Source organism: Pavona decussata, unplaced genomic scaffold, assembly GCF_977016875.1.
Source record: "Pavona decussata unplaced genomic scaffold, jaPavDecu1.1 SCAFFOLD_133, whole genome shotgun sequence".
In the NCBI taxonomy this organism is placed as follows: Eukaryota; Metazoa; Cnidaria; class Anthozoa; order Scleractinia; family Agariciidae; genus Pavona; species Pavona decussata.
In genome coordinates this window covers 2,595,001-2,621,055 of record NW_028145546.1, presented here as the reverse complement: position 1 = coordinate 2,621,055, position 26,055 = coordinate 2,595,001, and the positions used below count along the sequence as shown (strand labels likewise).

The following is a 26,055-nucleotide window of genomic DNA, read 5'->3' as shown; positions in this document are numbered from 1 at the left end:
CTGTAAGTTAAATTAGACGACGATCTATATGCAGTGGAAAGGAGCGCGCTTTTGATGGCTTATATGTGAATTTATTATGTAAAAAGTATTGTTGTCGTCATCTCGGAGTCCCACTTTTACGCAAACGGCGGTTGTTTGTGCAAACAGGCAATGAAAAAATGGCAAGCAATAGTTTTATCTATATAATAAAAAGAAAATTACATGGTGGGGTGAAGATATGAATCTCATTTTCCCGGCTCGAAAATTAAAACTTATATCTTCAACCCATCTTGTAATATCCTCTATACAGAACAGAACAAAGTATGGCATTTTTTCTCACATCGAAAATACGTGGTTACCCCTAATTTTGGATTTCAGTGATCCTTGCTAAGATCTTCTTTTCCCGCATAGTCATAAACCACGCAAAAACACCTTTGAAATAGTAGGACAGTCGCAGAAAGTATGCACCGTAGCAACAGGAGGCACCGTCGTTAAAATTTATCAAAAATCATTTATCACTACCTGTATCTATATGCCACTGTACATTTGAAATACTTTTAGCTGTCTTTCCGCACTAAACTTGCACAATCAGTTCTCATAGACCTAATAAGTGACACCTGTGTTCCACATCTGAAGTTGAAGCGAAGAAAAAAAAGTTAGACAGCTTATATTGCTGCTGTCCAAAAAGTATAAAAAAGTGATCGCTTTTAGCAGTCGTTGTCAACATCCTTTTAGCATGTATTTTTAGTTCTGAATGCGTACTATTCGCTATATTTAAATTTCTTAATGTTTCAATTTTTACACATCATTTTTATCTGAGCCGATAGGCTACCGAAATTTCATAATCCTTTTACAAATCATTTCAACCAGGGACCGCTATTCAATGTTTAAAAGAGAGAATGAACTACCCCACCCTCTTTTTATATTTGTTGTTTACAATGGCTTATGATATTTGTATTTCAACGCCTGTCAGATTATTGGAGCGTCCTACAACCTCAGGCGACATGTTAACATGAATACACAGTCTGGTAGTTATGCAAATCTCAGTGGAATCTCTAGAACAACAGAAAAGAAAAAGGGTCGAATATGAGACCTAAAATATAAAAATGCAATTAACCTAGAGTAGTAAAAAAGAAAACGAAGATTGGGAACGATTCTGTTTCCACGTTTCAAAATCCACCGACGTAAGAAAGGAAGACAAACTTCTCACAGCTTTGTATCCAGAACATCGTTTTCGTACGCCATGTTTAGATGACACGGATGGGTTGGAAATGTTCTTAGCTGTGTCGTCGGCGTCAAAGCGGCAGCCCTGTTATATCTTCTTTCATTATCTTCTTGGTTGATCGCTGCCTGCCTTCTAAAACAGCACAAACCAAGCGCTTGTTTATACTCAGGAATTCGTAACGCATATATGACTGGGTTGAGGAAAGAGTTGGAATAATTTAGAATATCGAAAATGAAAAAATATGGGTAAACAGGCACCGATACACCATTAAGGACTAATAAGTTCCCAATAATTAAAGGAAGCCAAGATATCAAAGCTATAATCGATACAAAGAGCAAAGTTTTTGTCAAGCGTTGGTTTTGTACCGCTCTATTTTGTTGTTGTGAAGCCATCCTTCCACTTCGAAACTTTCTCCAAATACCGATGTTGCACCCGCATACGATAAAGAGAAGAGTTGGGGCGTATATAATAAAAACATAAAACGCATGATTGCATGAAATTAAGAGGCACATGAGGGAAATGTTTGTGGTAACAACAGCAGCTAGCGTCCACACCATGAAAATAACAATGCGGTAGGCTCGCATTGACAGTGTTCGGTGCTTTAGCGGCCAATAAATGGCGTAACACCTCTCAAACGATATGAAGGTTGCAGAAATTATTGACGCCTGAGCAAATAGGGTGTCAGCGACTTTCACTGAATCATAGAAAGATTTCGACATCTTTGCTGTCCACAGAAAATAACCCTGAGCCCCGATGTCGTAAATATACAAAGGAATGCCCACAGTTCCCAGCATTAGATCAGCACACGCCATATTGATGACTAGAAACAGACTTCTCTTTCGCAGGTTCTTGTTTCGAGCAAAGAGGACAATTGTGACCAAGTTTCCTGCGACAATTAAGACAGCTTCCAACGCGAAAACAGTGCAGAACGCGAGTCCTTCTGCTTTGGAGGGAAGATCCTCAAAAGATGACGAAGCCGTGTTGTTTGATCCAGTGGTGGCTGATATGTTCTGCATTTTCAGATTTGTAACTAAACGAGGAGAGCTTTTTATGCTTTGATGAAAGAGGAGGGCGCGTTGTAATTAACTTGCGGCGGAAATTAGACTATTGCAATTAACGAGAAGCAAGCCTTAATATGCGCATATCATTTTTTTTTTCTGGTTCGCAGCCGATGGTTCTCGAGTACCGGTCAGATCTTTAATGAAAGCCATGAACGCCTAGCTCCCCGCCCAGCCATTTCTAAAAACTACCGACGAAGCTCCACGGGTTCTTTAAAATTACTTTAAAATTACTTTAGGTAAACAACCCTTGGTGCTACGTCGGTGGGGGCGTAGAAATGAACGTTTCAGTCTGAAAAGGTAATATTGGTTCCCCGGGCCACTGTAAAGAGATTGCAATGCGTCAGCATATTCCTTTCTCAAATCTGTTTAAAACACCAAATATTCGTTTAAATTACAAATATGAATCTTGAGGTTGCAAGTCTGAATCTCGAGGTGATAAAAAAAAGTTATGCTATCGAAGTGAAACAAGTGATCATATAATGAACACAATTTTTTTTTTTCCTGGGACGCAATTAATGTCCATCTTTATCTGCAATACTGTAACAAGATTGTAACACGTTGCCTTCAAAGACGTTTATTTGATTGCGAACTGATGATTCAACGTTCGACGATGATGCATACAAAATCTTTGGTAACAAAACTTTAAAAGAAAAACAAAATGCTTTGAAAACATATCTTTGAAATTAAAAACCAAAATTAGCAAAGAAATAAAACAAACCATAAAAAAAACCGGTGAAACTGACAAATGTACACTGTACATATGTCTTGTACGACTTGGAAAGCGCACTGAAATGAAACGTAATTAGACAGCCCGCAAGCGTGCTCCTAAGTGAGCAACCATAATAAATTATTAAAACGTAATGTCAATCTTTCTTCAACCCGAGTAAACAATGATATTGTATTGGAAACGGACCGAGTACAAATGAGACAGATGTCCACAAAATTCAATACAGACATTTCACAATTCTTTGGAAATTTTATGTTGCTTATCATGTTATTCATTTTTCATTCATTATTCATTATTCGTCTTCTCTCTCAGGCAACATCAGCGAGATTTTGTAACAAATTGGTCACATGTTATAAGCCCTAGTGATGTTGTAAAAAGTCCACAACTCAACAAAACGGAGATACAACACAATTCCTTCGTTTTCTTTGTTCTTTGTTTTAGTTCAAATCAAATCAAATACCTTTATTTATCCGCGGTGTTCTCATCAGTAACAATTCAAGTACATCATCACATATCTGATCAATAAAACACTATTTTCAAGAATTCATAACCCATCTAAAACTACACATAAATAAAGTTAACTGCTTTACACGAGAGCCGTGTTTAGTAAAGCTTAAAGAAGTCGCTGCAGTCAGCGTGGAAAGATCCTAGATATCCTGCTTGCCGCAATTGAGTTGGCAAGCTGTTCCATAAAAGCGCACCACTATACCCGAAACTGTTCTTAACTGAAGAATGTTGGTGCGAGGAAGGGGAACAACAAGTTTAGATCTTCAGTGTTGCAAAGGGAATAGAACGTAATGGTGCTACGCTCGACAAATTTAGATCGAAGACAATCAGGTGCGAGCCCATTTAGAGATTTATTCACCATGCGAGCTTTCTTTTCGCTTTTACAGCGTGATCAACAGTAGCGAGAATGTAATGACAATGGTGCTGGTCTGATGTAGGAAACCAGGTCTTAATGTGGTTTGATTTCGTTAAAGCGAAACACAGTTTGCTCCGTCTGGGTTTAAAGTCCGTTTCCTTAGAACAAACGGCAGAGATGAATTGTACTTTAGGTTTTAGCATTTCAGCAGCAACACAACGAATCCAAACAGGGCCTCTCTTGCAAAGGGTTACAAAAGCGAAGTGCAATCAGCTGGAGCTTAAAACAAGGCACTAGATAAGTAACCTCGAAAGCGCAGATTGCCAGCTATGTACCAGAGCAGTTTTTAATTGAGTGTCGTAAAACCAAAACCAAGGTCATTACTCTGGCCAATCACAACAGAGATAAACAACACAATGAACCAATCAGAATTCAAAACAAATACGTGTAACCGGCGCCAAGAGCGGGAAACTTTGTGCGAACAAACTACGATTGGTTTTGGTTTTGCTTCTCACTGGTTAACAAAGTGGTGCGGGTTTATTCAACCAATCACAAAGCGTAGTAAAGTAAAACCAAGGCAAACGCGAAATTACTTTCGACAGTCAACTGAAAACCGCTCTATCAGTTCGATTTAGCTTTTTTTTAACAATACACTCATGTGCGTACAACTTGACCAATGTGATAATGTCCGAATCGGTTCACTCATTTTGTAGCTGTTCATAACCTGGTATCCATAACGTCCTGTTCGTATGCCATTGTCAGACGGCTGGGAAGGGTTGAAAATGTTTTCAATTGTGACAGCGGTATAACGAAGAGGCAGCCCTGTTATGGCTCGTTTCGTTACCTTCCGTACTGATCACTGCGTGCATACATGACCGGGTTGAGGAAAGAGTTGGAATAGCACAAGAAAAATACTATGTTGACTGTTCCAGGTAAGACTGTCATGATGTCTAAGTATTGCACAATGAGTAAAGGAAGCCATGATAGTACAGCAATAACAGATGGAAACGGCAAGGTTTTTGTCAGGCGTTTGTTTTGGAACGCTCTATTCTGTTGTTGCAATGGTGCGATGCCGCCTTGTTGAAACTTTCTCCAAATACCGATGTTACAGCAGCATACGATGAACAGTAGAGTAACAAAGTACGATGCTAAAAAGTAATCGGCATGTTTGTTTGAAACTGAGACGCATGCTAAAAAAACGACCATGGAAACTAAGATCGATAGTGTCCATACCACAAAGATAACAATTCGGTATGCTCGCATGGACACTGTTAAGTGTTTCAGTGGCCAGTAAATGGCGTAAAATCTTTCCCCGGATATGAAAGCTGCAGAAATTAATGACACCTGTGAAAAAACGCTCCCTGTGATGTCGAAAATTTCTAAGATCAGATCCAGACTCATTTAATGTTCACTCCCAAAGCTGATGGCCATTTCCGATCAATAAAATATAAAGAGGCACATGCACAGCACCTAAGAACAGATCACCAAACGCCATATTGATGATTAAGTACAAGCTTTTCTTACGAAGTTTCTTGTTCAGTGCAAAGAGAACAATTGTGAGTAAGTTTCCTGCGACAATAAAAACGGCTTCCAACGCAAAAGCGCTGCACCATGCAATTCCTTCTGCTTTTGAACGAACATCTTCTGAAGATAACGAAGTCGTGTTGTTCGATGCAGAAGTTACTGATATGTCCTTCATTTATTGCCGTTCAACGTAATTAAATTCAAGAGGTGGTCGTGTGGCCAGACCCAGAAATGTGTGATGACTAAGCTGGAGGAACAAGTAACATTTTAAGAACAATTCCTGTGGATTCATAAAATCTGAATCTGAATTGATGTTTGTTCAAGTGCGGACTCCCTGTGGCCGACTGACATTTCAGAATCCGATTTATAACCAATGTTTGCTGACTGAACTCGGCAAGGTGATTTTTAATTGATTTCTGCTTGCTTTTCAAATGGTATCAAGATTGGCTGTATAACGCGCATAAATTATTACTGCTGCAATCACCGCTCTACACAGGTTCTCTACTCTTACTTTTTAAAACTTATTTTGGATATATTCATATCAATTGTTTATATTACAGTGAAGCTGTTTACAAACGTTTTAAAAGACTGGAAGCTTTTAAAGAAATTAAAAGCAGTAAGGTTTATTAATTACATAACGCTGCAACCAACGAACTCATGAATAAATCTTCAGACGAAACGCGCAGCATGAAATTCGTAAAAACAGTTAATTACGAAAAAACTCACCTGCTACAACTCACTAGAAGTGCCCAGAAATGATTGAAAAACACAGACAAATCTTTTTAATCAAAGCAGATCCCCCCCCAAAAATAGCATACTTATATATAAACAAAGAGTATACAACCAAAATTGCAGTTTAATTTCCACTACAGAACTGTTTAATTTAAAATATCTTACATTTGAACACCTGCGAAGGATAGTTCAAACAACTAAGGGCGTTGTAAGCTAAATTAGACGACGATCTATATAGAGTAGAAAGGAGCGCGCTTTTGATGGCTTAAAATGTGAATTTATTATATAAACAGTATTGTTGTCGTCATCTCGGAGTCCCGCTTTTTCGCAAACGGCGGTTGTTTGTGCAAACAGTCGGTAAAAAATGGCAAGCAATAGTTTTATCTATATAATAAAAAGAAAATTACATGGTGGGGTGAAGATATAAATCTTATTTTTATTCATAAATTCATATCTTTAACCCATCTTGTAATATCCTTTATACAGAACAGAACAAAGTGTGGCATTTTTAAAAAAAATCGAAAATACGTGGTTACCCCTAATATTGGATTTCAGTGATCTTTGCTAAAATCTTGTTTTCCCACATAGTCATAAACCACGCAAAAACACCTTTGAAATAGTAGGCACTGTCCTTAAGAAATTTGAATTTCTTCCGTCCCGCACCATCCCGAGATGCGCAGAAAGTATGCGCCGTAGCAACAGGAGGCACCGTCGTTAAAATTTATCAAAACTCATTTATCACTACCTGTATCTATCTGCCACTATACATTTGAAATACTATTAGCTGTCTTTCCGCACCAAACTTGCAAAATCAGTTCTCATAGACCTAATTAGAGACACCTGTGTTCCACATCTGAAGTTGAAGCGAAGAAAAAAAAATTAAACAGCTTATATTGCTGCTTTCCAAAAAGTATAAAAAAGTGATCTCTTTTAGCAGTCTTGTCAACATTCTTTTAGCATGTATTTCTAGTTCTGAATGCGTACTATTCGCTATATTTAAATTTCTTTATGTTTTAATTTTTATACATCATTTTTATCCGAGCCGATACGCTACAGAAATTTCATAATCTTTTTACAAATCATTTTAACCAGGTACCGCTATTCTATATTTAAAAGGGAGAATGATCTACGTTATCCTCTTATTATATTTGTTTTTTACACCGGCTTATGATATTTGCGTTTCAACGCCTGTCAGATTATTTGAGCGTCCTACAACCTCAGGCGACAGGTTAACATGAATACACAGTCTGGTAGTTTATGGAAATCTCAGTGAAATCTCTAGAACAACAAAAGAAAAGGGACGAATATGAGGCCTAAAATATAAAAATGCAATTAACCTAGAGTAGTAAAAAAGAAAACGAAGATTGGGAACAATTCTGTTTCCACGTTTCAAAATCCACCGACGTAAGAAAGGAAGACAAACTTCTCACAGCTTTGTATCCAGAACATCGTTTTCGTACGCCATGTTTAGATGACACAGATGGGTTGGAAATGTTCTTAGCTGTGTCGTCGGCGTCAAAGCGGCAGCCCTGTTATATCTTCTTTCATTATCTTCTTGGTTGATCGCTGCCTGCCTTCTAAAACAGCACAAACCAAGCGCTTGTTTATACTCAGGAATTCGTAACGCATATATGACTGGGTTGAGGAAAGAGTTGGAATAATTTAGAATATCGAAAATGAAAAAATATGGGTAAACAGGCACCGATACACCATTAAGGACTAATAAGTTTCCAATAATTAAAGGAAGCCAAGATATCAAAGCTATAATCGATACAAAAAGCAAAGTTTTTGTCAAGCGTTGGTTTTGTACCGCTCTGTTTTGCTGTTGTGAAGCCATCCTTCCACTTCGAAACTTTCTCCAAATACCGATGTTGCACCCGCATACGATAAAGAGAAGAGTTGGGGCGTATATAATAAAAACATAAAACGCATAATTGCATGAAATTAAGAGGCACATGAGGGAAATGTTTGTGGTAACAACAGCAGCTAGTGTCCACACCACGAAAATGACAATGCGGTAGGCTCGCATTGACAGTGTTCGGTGCTTTAGCGGCCAATAAATGGCGTAACACCTCTCAGCCGATATGAAGGTTGCAGAAATTATTGACGCCTGAGCAAATAGGGTGTCAGCGACTTTCACTGAATCATAGAAAGATTTCGACATCTTTGCTGTCCACAGAAAATAACCCTGAGCCCCGATGTCGTAAATATACAAAGGAATGCCCACAGTTCCCAGCATTAGATCAGCAAACGCCATATTGATGACTAGAAACAGACTTTTCTTTCGCAGGTTCTTGTTTCGAGCAAACAGTACAATTGTGAGCAAGTTTCCTGCGACAATTAAGACAGCTTCCAACGCGAAAACAGTGCAGAACACGAGTCCTTCTGTTTTGGAAGGAAGATCCTCAGAAGATGACGAGGTCGTGTTGTTCGATCCAGTGGTGGCTGATATGTTCTGCATTTTCAGTTTTGTAACTAAACGAGGAGAGCTTTTTATGCTTTGATGAAAGAGGAGGGTGCGTTGTAATTAACTTGCGGCGGCAATTAGAGCTTTGCAATCAACGAGAAACAAGCGATCTTAACATGCGCATATCATTTTTTTTTCTGGTTCGCAGCCAATGGTCGTCGAGTACCGGCCAGATATTTAATGAAAGCCATGAACGCCTGGCCCCCCACCCAGCCATTTTCTAAAACTATAACATCTGTCACCTAATGACAAGCTATAAATTATTTTAGGTAGAGGACCCATGGTGCTACGTCGGTGTGGGAGTAGAAATGAACGTTTCATTGTGATAAGGTAATATCGGTTCCCCGGGCCACTGTAAAGAGATTGCAATGCGTCAGCAAATTAATTTATCAAATCTGTTTAGAAAACCAAATATTCGTTTAAATTACAAATATGAATCTTGAGGTTGCAAGTCTGAATCTCGAGGTGATAAAAAAGTTATGCTATTGAGGAGAACCTAGTGATCATATAATGAACACATTTTTTTTTTTCTGGGACGCAGTTAATGTCCATCTTTATGTGCAATACTGTAACAAGATTGTAACACGTTGCCTTGAAAGACGCTTATTTAATTGCGAACTGATAATTCACAGTTCGACGATGATGCATACAAAATCTTTGGGAACAAACTTTTAAAAGAAAAACATAATGTTTTGAAAGCATATCTTGAAATTAAAAACCAACATTGGCAACGAAATAAAACAAACCATAAAAAACCCGTGAAACTGACAAATTTACACAGTACATATGTCTTGTACGACTTGGAGAGCGGACTGAAATGAAAGGTAATTAGACAGCCCGCAAGCGTGCCCCTAAGTGAACAACCATAATAAATTATTAAAATGTAATGTCAATCTTTCTTCAACCCGAGAAAACAATGATATTGTATTGGAAATGGACCGAGTACAAATGAGACAGATGTCCACAAAATTTAATACAGACATTTCACAATTCTTTGGAAATTTTATGTCCCCTATCATGTTATTCATCTTTTAGTATTACTTGATTTATTCTAAGGCGGAGAGTCGCTCAAAGACAGCTGTTCGGTTTCGGTGGCATGAAGCAACAAAGAGCATTTCTACTTTCTCCCCTCCCCCCCCCCCTCCTCTCACCCCCCTTTCCCCGGGATGGGACAGTACTTTGTAATGTTTTTGTTGCCCATTTATACAGTTTGGTGCTGTGACATTAAAGTGTAAAATTATCGTATTTCTCGAACTCAGTTTACCCCTTATGGCCTAGTTCGTGAAAATGAGTTTATCTTTGTTCAGGAAAAAGAAATAGGAGTTAAAACGACTTCTATTCCTTACTTGTAAAAATAACGTTTGCGGTCACAGTTTAGGAGGTATACAGTATGTCAGCTTTATCACGCAAAAGAATTTAAAAGATCTAACATGGAAGATAAGTGTCACATTGCACCTCCGCTGCGCACGAAATGGCCTCGTTCCAGTCCTTTTGCACTCTGGATGTACTTTTTCCACTTAACAATAGAGAGCTTGAGTACAGACGTTCGTGTGCCACGGACGGCAACCAGGAGTCGAATTTTTTTCCTTCTTGGAGCGTTCTGACGCCATCACGTTTGTAACGTCAAGCCGCAGACGTCCAACAAGAGCTTTTCCCGTCCGTCGTGAGGATCAAAAACACGCCAAAAATAAAAAAACATTCGACTTCCGATTGCCGTCCGTGACTCATGAACGTCTGTGCTTAAGGTCCCCAATATAGTGGGTTCCGTTTATTACTGCACTTACCTCCACATTCAAAACATCGTCGTTTTCTTCATTCATCTGTGCACCAGTCAACACCAGGATCTTTCCGTCAGCACAGATTAAGGGAAGCTGGGGCGAGAGGCTAAAAGGTTCAGGCAGTCCCACGTGACAAATGGCGGTGCAGCTAATGACGTCATATAGTGTTGTAACTCCGCTCCTCTTTACAGCAACGATCTGAAACATCACAGGACAAAATATGGATCGCGCACAACAGACTGCAATCAATCGGGACAGGAGAAAGAGTGTACACCTACTAGGATCATTATTCGTCCAAGCAGAAGTCTCCTTTTCCTTTCCTTCGTCACCAAAGGGAAGGAATTCTAAGGCGCACGTGCGAAGTTTGGTCTCACGTTTCGTTTACGCATGGACGTCGGTGCTTAGATACTATGTGCTGGCCAAAGTGTGCGCGCTTAATTCTTGTTGCTGGACAAACAAGTCCAACATAGGGGACACTTACACGAGTTTGGCGTGCAGTGCGAAAAGGCAAAACCTGAAATATCAATCATTTACTGGAAAAGGATTGCAAGTGTCGTCAATTTGCAGTTTTGGCAGGATCAAACCGGTTTTTGTAATACTTTATGCTTTTAAAAACGCAAAGATCATTTTCTTACCACTTGCGGTGTTTGAGGCATTGTAGTGACACTAGAAATCACTTCACTGTCCACCGCTGATCTGAAGTGACAAGAAAGACATACACTTTAATTTGATATAAAACTTGTGGGAAAATAATGACTTACAAACTTAAAAGATATTCAAAAAATAGGATCCCCATCTATCCCTTGAGTCTCACTCCCCTTCAACGCGGTCAAACGTAAAAATAAGAAAATTGCGTTAAAGATTACGTTGTTACTTCGAGGGCTCAAAGGTGATAAGATTTTTTTGAGTCTGTCTGTGAGTTTGCTAGATCATTTCACGATTTACTTACAAAAGTTTCAAGTCTCAGTTTTTAAAGTGAATTATGTGGAGACTGGTCGGCGCTGTGTCTTCAGAAGAAGAAGAAGAAAAAGAAGAACCTTTATTGATTCTCAGGGTAGCCCCTTCAGGTGCAAAAAAGCTGTCTGTTATCAATGGGAGCTCTGAGCACAACAATGTACTAAAACTATAGTATACATACGCATTACAAATACTGATAATAATATAGATAGAAAACTATGAACAAATAAAAGATTTAGAAGCAAATAAGTACGACACACCATCAACATAGTTCGTTAAAAAAAGTGCAACCATAGTAATAGGATGATCGTTTTGCGATATCAGTCCTCACAGCAGGTTAAGCTAATCCTGGATTAACAACAACTTTGGTTCGAGTTTAATTACACAACAATAAAAGATATTTTTTTAAAAAGATTTTGTCCCTCAGTTTTGACGTTGACTTTCTTTACCACTAGCCTAACATTAGACTTTAAAAACAATTTTAACGAGCGAGTAGAAAACTAAGATTAACTTTTATTCGTGGATTAACGTTAATCGGCTTTCAAACAACCGGGCCCTGATGGCTACTGAAACTTTTTAAGTAAATCGTAAAATGATTTAGTAAACTTACAGACGCACAAATAACTTATTATCGTTGAGCTTCAAAGTAAAAACCCTCAACTTCGACGATCTTTTCTTATTCTTTTACATTTGACCGCGGTCAACTACCTCCAAAGGCTTCTTCTACTTTGCTTTTGAACTTACTTGTCAACAAGAGGTTTTGGAGCGGGCATGTGCGCAACTCCACACTGCAGGAGGCAAAATTTACCATCATCACAGCTTACAACTAAGTTTGCAAGAGATGACGCACTCGATTTGACTGATCCACCGTCTTCTGACACGACAGGAACGACACTTCTTGGCAAGAAGCACAGAACAAGAATGCTTCCTTTATCAGTGATGGGGCAAACTCGCAACAAAGTCCCTGAAATAATAACAAAATATCACATCAGTTGTCTACTTGCAGAAATTCCCTAACTTGTAATTTATTATTTTTGTAAGGTAGAGCAGTTTTCAATGAGTCTCGAAAAAATTCGCTTTTGCTTTGGTTTCGCTCACTACGCCCTCTGATTGGTTGACAAAACTCGCGCCACTTTCTAAACCAATGAGAATTAACCGGAAACCAAAACTAATTGTTAACTAGTCGTACGCGTTTTCCCGCGCTTTGTAACCCCGGGAACAAGTGTTTGCTTCGAAGTCTGATTGGTTCGTTGTGCTCTTCGCATTAAAAACTGCTTTAAAACTGTATTGTGTATGCGATAATTGAGCACAAGGGCGTCTGTCGTTACTATGTAAGAAATAGCAATATATAGTAGAGCAGATTTCGATTGAGTGTCGTAAAACCAAAACCGAAGTAATTACTCCGACCAATCACAACTGACGCAACCACCCAATGAACCAATCAGAACTTGAAGCAAACACAATCATGTAACGAGCCCCAAGCGCGGGAAAAAACGTGCGAACAAGTCACGATTGGTTTGGGTTTTGCTTCTCACTGGGTGAGAAAGTGGCGCGAGTTTTTCTTAACCAATCACAGAGCGTAGAAAAACAAAATCAAAGTAAACTCATAATAACTTTCGACACTCAATTTAAGAATCGCTCTGATCTTTTTTTTCTTCTTGAAGTTCATACAGTCAACTGCAACTCTCACCTCTGTACACATCCCACACGACAACAGTTCCATTTTTGAGCCCCACAGACATAAAAGCACCACACTCACTTATGGAACTAATGGTAATCTGTTCTGAGTTGGGCCACACAATGTCTGGTTTGTGTTCAAGATCTGTAGAAATAAAGACAGAAACACTGACTTATGTTCCCTTACTTGGGATACCAGCAGACATACTGTAATGGAAAATACTGGTCCTTGTTGAATAAACAGTTTGTGAAGCACTGTTAAGCCTCATGTTCAGTTTCATTAAACAAGAGCAATAACAATTTGATCGTTAATTTGTGTAGGTAGGTTAAGTCTAAGTGGCCTACATGGCCACAGCTTAACCTGGTTTCTTTAGCATGAAGAAACTAGGAGACAGTATTACTACTCCCCCCTGGACGGGATGCTAGTGCCCTCAGCAGTTTGTCACTGGTAACAATTTATACACCTGGGAGAAGAGAAACAACGTGGAGCAAAGTTTCTTGTCTAAGGAAGCAACACAGCAATGCAGAGACCAACCTAGCCTCAACCCACCAACCCTTTGGTCGTTTGACTGAATATCCATTTGAATGACCGATGGGCTCACCGATATTTTACAATAACTGTCAAAATTCCCGCGCGCTGATTGGCTCCTAGCTAATGTCTATAAGAGTACAGGCAACAAAAATGATGTCAGATGTAACGTGCGTGCTTTCTCAGAGGAAAATAAAGCCAATTACACTCATACTTTTTTCGATGTTATTGTAAAAAAGCAAATTGACAGCACTTTTCTATGGTCTAGACCCTTATCGACCATAAAATGATGCCTAGGATGTTCAAAACTTGGCAGTGAAACCTTTCGCCTGTGGCTCGTGGTTCCACTTGAGTTTTCAACAATTCATGACGTAAATTTAAGGTCTATATGAATTACCTTTAGCGGTCTTCACAAGTGAGTAAATGAACAGTTGAGTTCCACTAGACCACCATACTGATAAGGAATTCACTTTACCTGAAAAGGACAGGAAGTTAAAGTTCACTAGCACAGGTAAACATTGCATTGTTCTCAAAGTACATGTAGTACATGCCATCAAAGAAAGTATGTATGCTTCAATGACAAAAACATCGCAATTTGCAGGGGGGTGGCGGTGATGTCCGACTTACTCGGTGCCGCCTCTAATCCTGATGGAATCCACCGGCCAGGTGTTAAGAAATGTATTCTTGGAAAACTGCAAAAAAAAAAAAAAAAAAGAATTAAGATACAGTGAAAAGAATGCTTGTAGAAAGTATCCCATCACTAGAATGCCAGTAAGTAGCTTATTGAGTTGATACCTGGTCAGGTCCTGTTCATCCTTGTTAAGATATTTTAGCTCATCAGCATGAAGCCCCTTAAATGCTTTATTGCAGCTGTCAAAATACTGTGACGTCAGCACATGATTGGCACCACTGCCAACCACATTGCACTCGGCATCAGTGGCTTTCAGTGCAGCAGAACAATTAGTGGCTGTACATGGGCCTACTGGAGCAGGAGGTCGCACTCGTAAAACTACTGTGGGTTTAGTGAAGGAGATAGCTGATTGGCCAGGCTGCATCTGCCCTCCTTGGGCAGAACTTGGTCTTGATCCTGGTGGAGACTAAACAAATGCATGGAAAGGGTTAGCACTAAAACATACAGTATCGCTGAAAAGTAAGTTGACAGGTAGCTTTCAAGTCTCGATCCTTGATACTCAAAACTCGCGAGTATCGAGTATCGAGGATCGAGGCTCAGTAATCGAGAATCAAGTTGATGATGACAGCCTTTATTTTAAAACGATGAGTATTAAAGCTACATGAGCTTGTGGGGTCGTTTGCAATTAACCAATTACAAGTAAACTAAAGAAGCTAAAAACTAGGGGTATACAGCTATTTCAGTTAACGTTGTCGGTTCAAAGCATAAAGCTAAAAGACAAGACCGAAAGTTTACGTGGGATTTTTATGAATAAATTAATCAAAATCAGTCATGCCTGGAGAAAACAATAGGTTGTAATTAGCAGTACAATGACCTGCACGTGCAGGGATGATTTTGATGAAATTATTCATAAAAAATAATCCCTTAAAACATTGGGGTCCTGTCTTTTAGCTTGATTTTAATCCGACAACGTTAATTGAAATAGCTGTATACAGACAAAATGTTTGCACTAAATTAACGCTTACAAATATGAAATCATGAACATAAAATTAAGTATATACAAAGTCATCTTTTCTAAAATTACAAGTGGATGCAGACGTTATCTTAAAGCTGAATTCATTAAAATTAGCTTGAGATTTAAGCTTTAGCCTGAGATCACGATAAGGAATGTTTTTGTCAGGGCACTACAGTTGTTGGTCACTGCATTCCACAGGACTGAGCCTCTAAATGCGACAGAGTCTTTCATATAACGCACGTTGAAGCGTGGAACAATTAAAGAAGCGCAAGTCCGGGTTGAATAGTTTGTGGCCCGTTTCTTAGAAATCAGGTCGATTAATGTGACAGGTAACCTATCGTGGAAAGCTTTATAAAGACAGATAAAAATGGCTAATTTATAATAAATAGACAGAGTCGGCCATTGGGCCAGTTGTAGGACATCAGCAGATGCCATGTCTTTCGGCAAATGAAAGATAAGTCTCGCAGCCCTGCAGTGAAGTCTTTCCAGGGACTGAAATAAGTCAGAATTGCAGCAGGATCCCCATAGTATAAGACCATATGTCACTGAGGGCAAGATGACCTTAAAATAGAGGTCCTGACGAACGTTTCTAGGGAGAAATCTCGACTTAAGTAATCCTAGTTTTTTAGCAAATGATTTTTTGAGTTCCGGCATATGTTGAGTCCAGGTCAGTTCCTCATCGACGGTCATTCCCAGTAACCGTGATTTCAATACCCATTCAATCGTAGAATTTCCGGTAAAGATCGGGGGAATGTTTACCGGGGGATTTCTTCTAGGACTAGAGATTAGCATGGCCTCACTTTTACTTGGGTGGGGTGTTAATCTGTTAATGAGGCACCACTCGTTTAATTCACGAAGTGCAGAATTTAACTTGGCAATACTTTTCTCTGCCATGTCACTTATGCAGTAAACCGTTGTATCATCAGCAAACATATAGACGGATCCGGAAGATACTGAGGACGGAAGATCGTTCATGAAGAGAGTGAAAAGTGTCGGCCCCAAGACAGACCCTTGAGGAATTCCAAAAGAGATCGATATCATCTCTGAAGTTGATCCATTAACAGCTGTGTATTGCTGTCTTTCCTTCAAGTAACTTTTAAGCCAATCCAGGAGTAGCCCTGATATGCCAAAGTCCCTTTCCAACTTCGTTTCGAGAATGGCGTGCGACACACTATCGAATCTCACAAGGCTGTGAAAATTATGAGCTTGTCGCTTGACTGATTATTCAACAAAACTTATCAAGCGAAAGAAAACTTTCTGTCTTCCTTCAGTTATGCAAAGCGGTGAAGAAAACGACAAGCGAAGATGCCAGTGTGCCATCTGTAATAATGAATTAATGTAACACGATAGCCGAGGAAAGAGGGGAGCAAAAATCAGAAGCACCTGACAGTTTATTTTCAGAAAGTCATAACCTGCCTCAGAAATTTGGATTAAGTTGTGAGGAAAAACTAGAGTCTTCCTTAGTGGAAGTCCACCTCATACTTTTGCAACGCTTAAAAACTAAATCCCTTTTGTTTTCAGCAGGGAAAATATGTTGTAAAATTAGGGCCAAGAAAGACCAGCTAACATTTTCGGAAAGCCAACAGCGGCTCGTAAATTCGGGTAATAAGATTCCATTCACTAGCTAAAAATTTCCAGCAATTTAAATTTTCAGCTCAAGAATCAGAACAGCTTCAAAATAATGATGTGAGAAATTGCAGGAAACAACATTTCAACTATTTCGATTCAATGTTCTCACTGGGTGTCCAGGCCCTGGAAAAATATCCTTGGGTGACTAAAGTAACCGGTAATAATTTCTACATTTTCAAGTCATCTGTTGGAACTCTGGTTGTTTAAGACACAAACGCAATAGGATGAAGGCAATTTACAAGATCCTCATCACATCCTTGAGGATCCTTAAGGATCCTGACAAGGGTCTTTGACAGGATCCTTAAAGGATCTTTTTGAAGATCCTGTAGGATCCTAATGAAATCTCTGAGGATCCTGCAGGATCCTTTAGAAGATCTTTGAAAGGATCCTCATCAGGATCTTCAAGAGATCTTAATAGGATCCTCATGAAATCGTCTAGGATCTGTGAGGATCTTTAAAAGATCCTTGTGTTCAAGGATCTTTAGAAGATCTTTGCAGATCTTGGAGGATCTTTGAAGATCTTTGAAGATCATCCAAAGATTTTCACCAGGGTAATGTGCATTGGGAATTAGTTACCACACCCATCATTCCGACATCCTGTTGTACAAAACACACTAATGTTGTGCTGCAGCTTCCTTTGAAGCCCTCATGTTTTTTCTATCTTCTATTCTTTAAACCAATGATAGTACTTGCAATTTGTTTTGTGCAAGTGGACACAAAAGCATTGAAGTAGCCATGATTATTAGCCAGTTGCCACCTTCTGATGACAACCCTGTTATTTAAACAAGAAACTTACTGTTCCATCTACTGGGCCTTGGTCTTCAGAGGGTTTTATAACCTGGTCTGCTACAGCTGACTCTTCCATATCCTAAAGAATGATCACAAATATGCAGAAAATTGTAAGGGAGTCTGGTGTGATCCCTTTTTATGTTATAATAATTTTATTCAGTACACACTTGTAAAAAAGTTAACACAATTGTTTTTTAACTGAGGGTCGATCTACATTTATTTAGAATGTTTGCATTTTCTTTAGGATAAGTTACAGTTATGTAATGACTTGGTTTTATCACAGTCAGTTGAGATTTGCGCTATCATAACTGCTAATACGTCAATTGAAACATAACAAATTGATCAAATACGAAGGAAAGGTGCGAAAAAATCAGATTTAGCACATTTTTTAATGGTTAAAAATAATTTCTAAAAAATATTCCACTCTGCAGTCAGTATTATATCCCAGGATCAAACTCGTTCCAGGAAAGACTTATTCTGCTGAATGAAATGGCTCAAAACAGTAAACAAGATCAGTGTTTTCTTTTCCTTTACATATGGATGGCATTAACCATTTGATTGTTATTTGACTCACCAGTAATGTTGAATCCATGGTAAGTTTCCTGGAAGGAGCAAGAGCTGTTAATGCAGCCTCCATTTCCTTGATCCAGGTTTCTTTGGGAACTTTGTAGATTTCCAGCCAACTCTCCTTCCTGGCTACTAAAATGAAGACAATAAAATTACAACATAAAAACAAATGAATATCTTTTTTTTTTCATAACATACATGTTGTATTTTTTTCTTAAATGACCTAATGTTGCCTTCCTTACTGCTGTTCATGGAATTTTTAAGTTTATAAAATCAAAATATAATCCTTTCTTTGCCAATGACTTCCTTCTTATTATTATGATAGCGGCCGTGGGTTGTGCTTAAAAAGTGGTGTAACTGCTTTTATATGCAAGATGGGTGCACTGACAGCTAACTGGCTTCAGCTGATGACTTCTGGCTGGTCAGAATCAAAACCCAAAAGTCAATAAAAGTAACTTATGAAAACACAGCTACATAAAGTCTCGACGGGACTTCTCTAACACATGTTTAATTTACCTTCCCAACCAACTCCAATATATCCGCCATCTTGACTTATTTGGACAAAGGTTGCCACAGACTGCTTGCTTGACCCTTCCTGATTTTAACACATAATCACATGATATTACAAATTGTAGAGTACTAGATTTGACCAAAAAAAAACCACTGAGCAGTACTTTCCTGTGGTGCTGTTTATGCTGCTGTACAAGATGATTCTAACTTTTGAGTATGTGGATGCAATCCTAAAGTGTGACCATCCAAACGAAAGCTACTGAGCAGTACTTTTCTGGGTGCTGTTTGTTATGCTGTACAAGACGATTCTAACTTTTTAGCCTGTGTAGAATCTCATTTTGGACCAGAACCTTAAGCTGGACCAATCCAATGAAAATGCAATGTGGCGACAAAAAAAATCTTAATTTTGTGGATGGAAATCTAAATGTGTAACAAAGTTTTGTAAATTGAAAGAAATGTGCAAAAATTTGCAGTACTTTTCTTGCAGGTAACACAAGTCACTTAAGTAGATTCGCTATTTTAGCTCTGATTAGGAGATCTACACTTGTATGGAGGACCATGTTTTTAATTCAGGCAAAATTCAACTTAGTGTTTTCATCTTTATGGGGAACACGCCTCTCTAGGACAGCTATTTCATCCTTTTTTGTATGAAAGGGTTAACCATACCTGTTCGTTAAATATTCTAACAAGCACAACTTTATCAGCAGTGAAGCAAAATAGCTTTGCACAACCTAGAAGTACAAAAAAAAAATTGTCAATAGAGTGAAAGATAAATGGTATGTTTATCGCAGTTTAAAATCCGGGGCCTGCTTGTGGTAGGAAATGATGCACATTACAAATTATGTAGAGTGTGGGGACGAATATCGCGTGTTCATCTGTACAGCCTTAGTTCTAATTAGTTTAGCAAGCAAGCAAGCACACGATAGTCTACTGCTGTAATTTTGTTACCCTCCCTCCCCTCCCAGAACATTACATGTAGCTTGGTTTAATAAAGCCCAGATATTTACCCCCAATCATCATGTTGTTATTTTCAAATCTGTTGCTATCTTCCAGCTGTAGGTTAATATTGTTCATTTTTGGGCCATTTATATTTCTCTGCTTACTGTTATTCTCTCATCAAACTCTACAGTTGGATGGTTGGAATTTAAGTGAGAAAATAATTACAAAACAGAAGGTATGTAAACATTCCATGTGGTCAGTTTACAGCTGCATGCATATATAGGGCTCCATTTAAACTAGCTGGTATGCTAAACTGCATGCTCCTGTATACCGGTAAATATGGATTCAAATAAATAAATGAATGATTAGTGACCTGGCCTTCGAGTGGAAGTGAAGGTGGAGAAGGCTTTGTTTTGAATTGATACAAGCCTCAGTTATTTTTATTTATTATTGAACACATTGTAACACTGCCCAAATATGGTTTTGCTGAACTCAATATTCGTCATCTCCATACACATCTGTCAGGGAGAAAATGGCAGAATGCTTTAAACAAGGAATGGTAACAACCTCCGAAGATCATCTCCAGCTTTCATGCAACGAAACTGTGCTTTGTTATCAATGTGTTGAATAATAAAACAATTATCCTGCTCAATCTCGCAGAATATCCCCTGATATAAGTCTAAGAGACCTATGGCCTCATTGGCAAAGTATCAAGCAACATTCTGCGCAATTTTACAGGATAATAATAATAACTTCATGTAAATACAAACTTGCTGGCACAGGAACATGATTTACACATGCAAATGCAGTGAGGTTTTTATCAAAACATTCAGTCAAATCCAGCGTCGTTTCCACAGAAAGGCCAGGTTGCTAACAACACAGCTGTAAAATGGGCCATTCCAATACATGAACAAGACTGACTTAGTCACCTTGTTCCATTATTGTATCCTATCTCCTCTAGAAATAAAAACATTTTTTGTTTGGCAGGCAGGGGGTTCCTTCATTTGCTTACCCAAATTATCCAGAGTAGAAATAAGATAATGTCCTTCCTGAAGACAACATGTTGACATCTGCACAATATCATTTCCCGAGTCTTCAACCCAAGCCACAGTTGTTCCTAACAAACCGTCCACAACTGCCAGCCCGTTACTATAACTCAAGAATAAATAACTTCCATCGGCTACAGTGCAAACACACGTTATCTTGTTGTATTCTGACAGCTGTTTACCGAGATCAAACAATGGTAAAACAGCCTTGGAGCGTCTCAAAGCCTTTCTTTCCTCGATATCTTCAATAATCTCCCAAGCGTCGTCGAAAATCTTTTTCAGTGTCTTGTCAACAAGACGAAACGGCTGCGGTAAATCGTCGAAAATTTGGTCCGGATCCGCCACAAAGTTGTCATCTCCTTCATCTTCCGAGGGAGGAGTTGGTGGTCGTTTTGGTTTCTTACCACGCATTTTTTAAATCCCAATAAAAATCAAGCAGTTTCGCAAAATGTAAAAGATTATGGGCTCTGTTGTTTGGCCGCCATTTTGTTTTTCCTTGACAACTGGAGGTCTTTCATAATCAGTCTCCCTCGGCTAATTTTGCCCGCGACTTAGTGCACTATCCGGGTCAAAGGTTCGCGGCGTGCATTTCGACCCATTTCCGAACTTCTTCGTTTTCGCGGTAGCCGCGTTCTAAATTCCTCCTTCAGTAAGATATTGATTTTTGTTCAGTTCAAGGATTGAGAAATGGACGTGGTTACGGCAGTGGTGAAGTACAATCAACAAACTTTAGGAAGAGATAAACTTTGTAGGTAAGTGAGTGAACACATCGATCAATTCGATCTGAGAAGTTTGTTTACGTGGCTGTTTATAATACAGCGTTTTTTGAGCTTACGACATCGCACTCTTTAGTGACCTTGCCGTAGAGTGATTTTACTTAACTCGTGAAATAGGTAGTAGGATACCACGCGCTGTTATGCACTAATTCCATTGTCTTCTTTTGTTTACTTGTAGCTATTTGGTACTGGTTGTTATTCTCTGTTTCACGAGTCAAGTAAAAATCACTCTATTACACAGATTTTTGGCATGACATGGAGGCCTTTATAAATCCAATATGTGGATCTGTTTGTGAAATCTCTTAAACTTAAGCTTATAAGGAATCTTTCATGCTTAAGGTTCTAAATATACGTACGTTCACGACACGAGATTTATCAAGATGGGTTAATACTTGGACTGGCCCTCGGGGAGCAAGTGATGTGTCATTCTTTTGTCAGTTGTTTCATGCAGTTGACGTCAAATGCTCTTGTTTTACAAGCAAAAGCAAATATCATATCACACACGATGTATCGAATTTGTAATTATAATCGAGATGGCGTGTTTTTTTCACTTAGCAGGGGACGTGTAATTAGTCATGCAATCTCTGTATCCAAATTTTTAAATTCTTTCAGCTTTATTGGTCAATTGGTCCATTCATCCTCGTGATTAACGTCATATACAGAACCTAACTGAAAAAGGCCAATACAATTTAATCATAATTTCTATAGGGCCCCTATGAGTGGGTGTTGTGGGGTGTGGAGGGGGGAGGGTGCGAAGTATCTTTACTCAGTATTTGCATATTTTTGTGAGCAATGCATTGTTTATTACCACAATCACACGTACCTTTGATTCTTATCCTAATACAAAAAATGGTAAGCTTCCAGTTATTTTTAATTCACTTATGCAAATGTGTGTTTAGGTCGGGTCAGCAACCGCACACAATGGGACTCATCCCATTGTACGATTTACCCATTTTTGTCATAAAATCCAGTCAGTCACTGTGACTTCTCCCATGAATTCAAACTGTGGTTTGAATTGAAAGGACAGGTTTCCTGCATCCCCTCAAATATTACACTTGCCCTTTCACGTCAACTATTTGTGTGGGACAAGTTCCTGCGACCAGACCTCTTGTGTAAACACTGCGAGGGACTTGCCCCCTCGTGAGTGGCAATCTTTAAAGGAATTTGATATTTAGTGAATATACAAAATGATTTGTGTTGCATTTTATCAGGATCATTCAGTATGGCTCAAGATTATCAAGTTATCTTCTAGCCCAAGCTGGAGTAAGTGCTGATTTGGTGAACAGGGCTAAAACGCTTGATAAACAGGCCAGCACCTCAAGAAAGAGTAAGTGTAATAAAAATGATTGGCAAACATAGTCTAACTAGATTTCAGCAGTTATTACCATGTCTTCTTGAATTAACACCCATTCTGGATTAAAATTAATGTTCCTCTCCCTCAAATTCCCTCAAATCAATTGCTTAACTGGAAGATTAGTTAATCTTTGTATGTTGTCCTTCGGCAGCATAAAACGTAATTAAAAATCCAAGCTTTTGCTGATCAACGACATGATCAGGCAGGATTAGTGTTTAAAATACTCAGACAGTCCAGACATATATCAAACATATGGCATTTGTTGCCTATTTTTGAGGGCCTCTCTTAGTAAGACCATGACATGGCTATTTTATGTCACTACATGCCTGTTTCACAAATATTATTGTGGTCATATTTGTCACATATATTGGGCAGGAGTGCCTGAGTGATGTGGATAATTTGTGGTCACATCAGGTCTGTTGTCAGTGTACCTAGCATGATACAATCCTGTGGCCTTGCTTCACCACATGGGTGTCCTGTAACTCAATGATCTGGCACACTCTGACAGGCCATGGATTTGAATTTCCTTTTTTCAGAGTAAGGCCGTGACATGGCTATTTAAGTATACCTCTGTCTCTCATGTGTTATTCTCCCATTATTTTTTGCGTCTTTAATGTTTAAATAAATGCATTGCTGCTTAACCCAGAAAGCCGATTGGCCAAGTCCCACTAACAATGCACTTTCTCAATCATTTAGTCTTCAGATTGGGAAAGAGTTTGGACATGATTGTAGGAGCCGTCCGAGCAAAGGAGATCCATCACGACAATGTCCTAAGGGTTCTAATCATCTGTCGGCGCATCACGTATACAATTTATTACATCATTGACCATGTCACATGGGCAGCAAGACTGGGACTCTATAAGTCTAATCCCAAGGAATGGTCAAAGTTTCAGGCCAAATTCTGGGTCATTGCTCTTGTCTTTGGCCTTCTACGTAACCTGTATGACATCCTAAATCTAATTTTCGTTCCGGTGAAGAAGCATGATGGTGAAGAAAGCTCTGCTCAAGGGAATTCTGTGGTTGAGCGGCTGATGTCACGGCCACAAGTGTTGCTAGACATGGTGAAGAATTCAGCAGATTTCCTGTTGCCTTTTAATGTAATGGGGCTGATTGAGTTGAATGTTGGCTTAGCAGGTTTGCTTGGATTGACATCATCAATTGCTGGTGCAATACCTGTCTGGAGTCCAAACATGAAATTGAAACCTTCGTAGAGACATTTAGGAACAAATTCTGTAAATTTGACTTATTGTGGGCACATCTGGTAACTTAGCTTCTGTTCTTTATTGTGAATTAACTTTACCCTTTTCTCATAAATTGGAAGGGAGGGAATGGAGGGGTGAGGGGTGGTATTTTTGTAAGCCTAAATGTTTAACAAATTTTTTTGGCATGCACTGGTTGATGGCTTTTTTGTTTGCTATACATGTGATTTGCGATTAAGAAGCCATGAGCCATGACTACCCATGATGATTACTGAGTCTCTGAAACAAGTAACCATGCATTTTTAGAGCCTGGGATACTTAAGGTTCAGTAATTTTGTGCAAAAATAACAACAACAACAAAAACATACATTTTTAAGTGGATTTTAACGCTTTTTAGAATAACTGTCTCTGTAAAAATGCATGGTTTACCCCCAGCTTTGTTTCAATGTCAATATCTCTTGCTAAGATATTCCTTTACCACTTAGTCATAAGCCATGCAAAGATATCTTTGAATTAGTAGGAATCATCCTCAGTTTCTTGGACCATCCCATGATACGCTGAACATATGCACAGTAGCAAACAGACACACCTTCCTTTTATAAATCTTTCATGAAAATTAATGCAAGCAACTTTTAAGAAGCAAATTGCTATGAATAATAATAATAATAATAATAATGTTACTTTATTTCTTATATTGCGCAGTCTAACATGCAATAAAGATATGATCGAATGCGCATTACAATAATAAAATCTGAAAGTAATGAATGGCTAATCTAAATAATAACAACAATAATAATTTACAATCTCCAGAAAAACAATAAAATTAAAATATGAGTTAATAAGAGGACTAATAAAAAGCTAATTTAAAAAGATGTGTCTTAAGTAAAACTTATAAAGTATTCAGTGATTGGCATTGTCTGATTTCTAAAGGGAGTCGGTTCTATACTTTAAGCGCGACATTTTCAAACGCCCTATCCCGTAGTGTCTTTTTGATGAAGTGGAACTTAGGTGAAATAACTGTGATCTGGACAGCCAAAGCAATGAGAACTCCTGAAATGATTATTTTTGCTTGTCAAGAAAGGGGTGTAATAGAACTGCATGATAGAATGGCAGTGTAGTAACTTAAGAATTATAACTTATTTTTTCATGTTCCAATGATGTATGGCATCATCAACGTTAAATGTAAGGATTGTATGAGCATTGTCTTTATACAAATGAGGAACTTTGCCAGCAATGTGGGTAATCTTCAGTAATTATTGCAATAAAAAGGCCAACCCAATAAAATTGGTCCATGTTGTTTGGTTCAAAGTCTGATAAATGGTATGGATTTTAGAGGCCAGGTCTGAAAACTCTTATTTTGCATATATATCTATAGTTTTGGTCTGAACTAGAGTCAAGGTTTTGGGAGACTGGGCAGCACACCTCAACCCAAATTGCAAATGCCATTTTCGCGCTATGCCCCTTTATTTTCTCCTCATGCTGTTTACATTCCCCAGAAGAAAAGATGGTTGTCATTTGCCTTGTTCGCAGGCCTCAACGCCTTTATCAAAAAATCGAGCTTATTTTCCCAGGCTTGGAGCGAAGCACCCAATGACACGCAACTTTCCTCACCGAATGACGTCACAATCTATCGCTTCCCAAAGATGACTGGGAATGAGGTTGGTTTTTGATAATGTATGAACAACAACAGTAATCTCTTACCCAGAGTCCTCAGGCCTTTTGGCCAGTGTTTGGTCGCTAGAAAGGCCTCTGGAAGAAATTTAATTTTTTGATTGTCTGCCCCGTAACGGGTTTTTACAATAAATTCCAGTACCCCAGAGTCCCAAAGGTTGTTGTTGTTATGTCCCCCTCTGTTATTGTTCTCTTGCGCATCCCTCACCAAGAGGCGATGGATTTAAACATACCAGTGAACCAGCATGACTGGGTCCCCACGTTTCATTTCAGTTTCCGCTATGGACGCTTTTGTAATGGTTTTAAATGAAATGTTGCGTCAGTTTAATAAAGCAAAAATGGCCGCATATGACAAAAACTCAGTTTGAATTTAAAGTGACACTTTCTTTTCATGCGTATGAATCGCTTTAT

General features: G+C 38.7%; 6 protein-coding genes across 8 annotated transcripts in view; 1 reads left to right on the top strand and 5 right to left on the bottom strand.

Moving 5' to 3' along the window:
• LOC146468218 (WD repeat-containing protein 93-like) overlaps positions 1-21,150 on the bottom strand; it is a 34,268-nt gene extending 13,118 nt beyond the window's left edge. The window contains exons 1-12 of one of the 2 annotated variants that reach the window (XM_085124712.1): positions 20,611-21,150; positions 19,326-19,390; positions 18,666-18,744; positions 18,157-18,281; positions 17,590-17,661; positions 14,314-14,615; positions 14,146-14,210; positions 13,916-13,993; positions 13,003-13,134; positions 12,057-12,276; positions 10,991-11,051; positions 10,362-10,553 (exon numbers count right to left, since the gene is read on the bottom strand). In XM_085124712.1, coding sequence (XP_084980838.1) covers positions 10,362-10,553; positions 10,991-11,051; positions 12,057-12,276; positions 13,003-13,134; positions 13,916-13,993; positions 14,146-14,210; positions 14,314-14,615; positions 17,590-17,661; positions 18,157-18,281; positions 18,666-18,744; positions 19,326-19,390; positions 20,611-21,055 — 1,836 coding nt within the window. In that variant the 5' untranslated portion in view covers positions 21,056-21,150. The remainder of the gene's footprint in view (positions 1-10,361; positions 10,554-10,990; positions 11,052-12,056; positions 12,277-13,002; positions 13,135-13,915; positions 13,994-14,145; positions 14,211-14,313; positions 14,616-17,589; positions 17,662-18,156; positions 18,282-18,665; positions 18,745-19,325; positions 19,391-20,610) is intronic. The other variant, XM_085124713.1, reaches the window with a different exon arrangement.
• LOC146468221 (beta-1 adrenergic receptor-like) lies at positions 1,067-2,352 on the bottom strand. The gene has a single exon (XM_085124714.1). The coding sequence runs from the start codon at positions 2,218-2,220 to the stop codon at positions 1,186-1,188; it is 1,035 nt and encodes a 344-aa protein (XP_084980840.1). The 5' UTR covers positions 2,221-2,352; the 3' UTR covers positions 1,067-1,185.
• LOC146468220 (uncharacterized) lies at positions 4,695-5,567 on the bottom strand. The gene is given in 2 exon segments (XM_085125132.1): positions 4,695-5,265; positions 5,267-5,567. Coding segments are annotated over 2 exon segments (858 nt in total). The 5' UTR covers positions 5,554-5,567.
• LOC146468219 (adenosine receptor A3-like) lies at positions 6,141-8,800 on the bottom strand. Its single transcript, XM_085124762.1, has one exon. It carries the CDS (start codon positions 8,569-8,571, stop codon positions 7,537-7,539), a length of 1,035 nt encoding a protein of 344 aa, XP_084980888.1. The 5' UTR covers positions 8,572-8,800; the 3' UTR covers positions 6,141-7,536.
• Positions 21,151-21,228: 78 nt separating the features above from the next.
• LOC146468217 (peroxisomal membrane protein 11A-like) lies at positions 21,229-25,275 on the top strand. Its single transcript, XM_085124814.1, has 3 exons — positions 21,229-21,396; positions 22,632-22,747; positions 23,471-25,275. The coding sequence occupies exons 1-3, from the start codon at positions 21,332-21,334 to the stop codon at positions 23,983-23,985; spliced, it is 696 nt and encodes a 231-aa protein (XP_084980940.1). The 5' UTR covers positions 21,229-21,331; the 3' UTR covers positions 23,986-25,275.
• A 751-nt stretch (positions 25,276-26,026) lies between these two features.
• The window catches only part of LOC146468216 (dmX-like protein 2), a 35,143-nt gene continuing 35,114 nt past the window's right edge, over positions 26,027-26,055 (bottom strand). For both annotated transcript variants that reach the window (XM_085124802.1, XM_085124803.1), the window contains exon 38: positions 26,027-26,055. This exon is cut by the window's right edge and continues 1,364 nt beyond it. The gene's annotated coding sequence lies outside the window, so the exon portion shown is untranslated.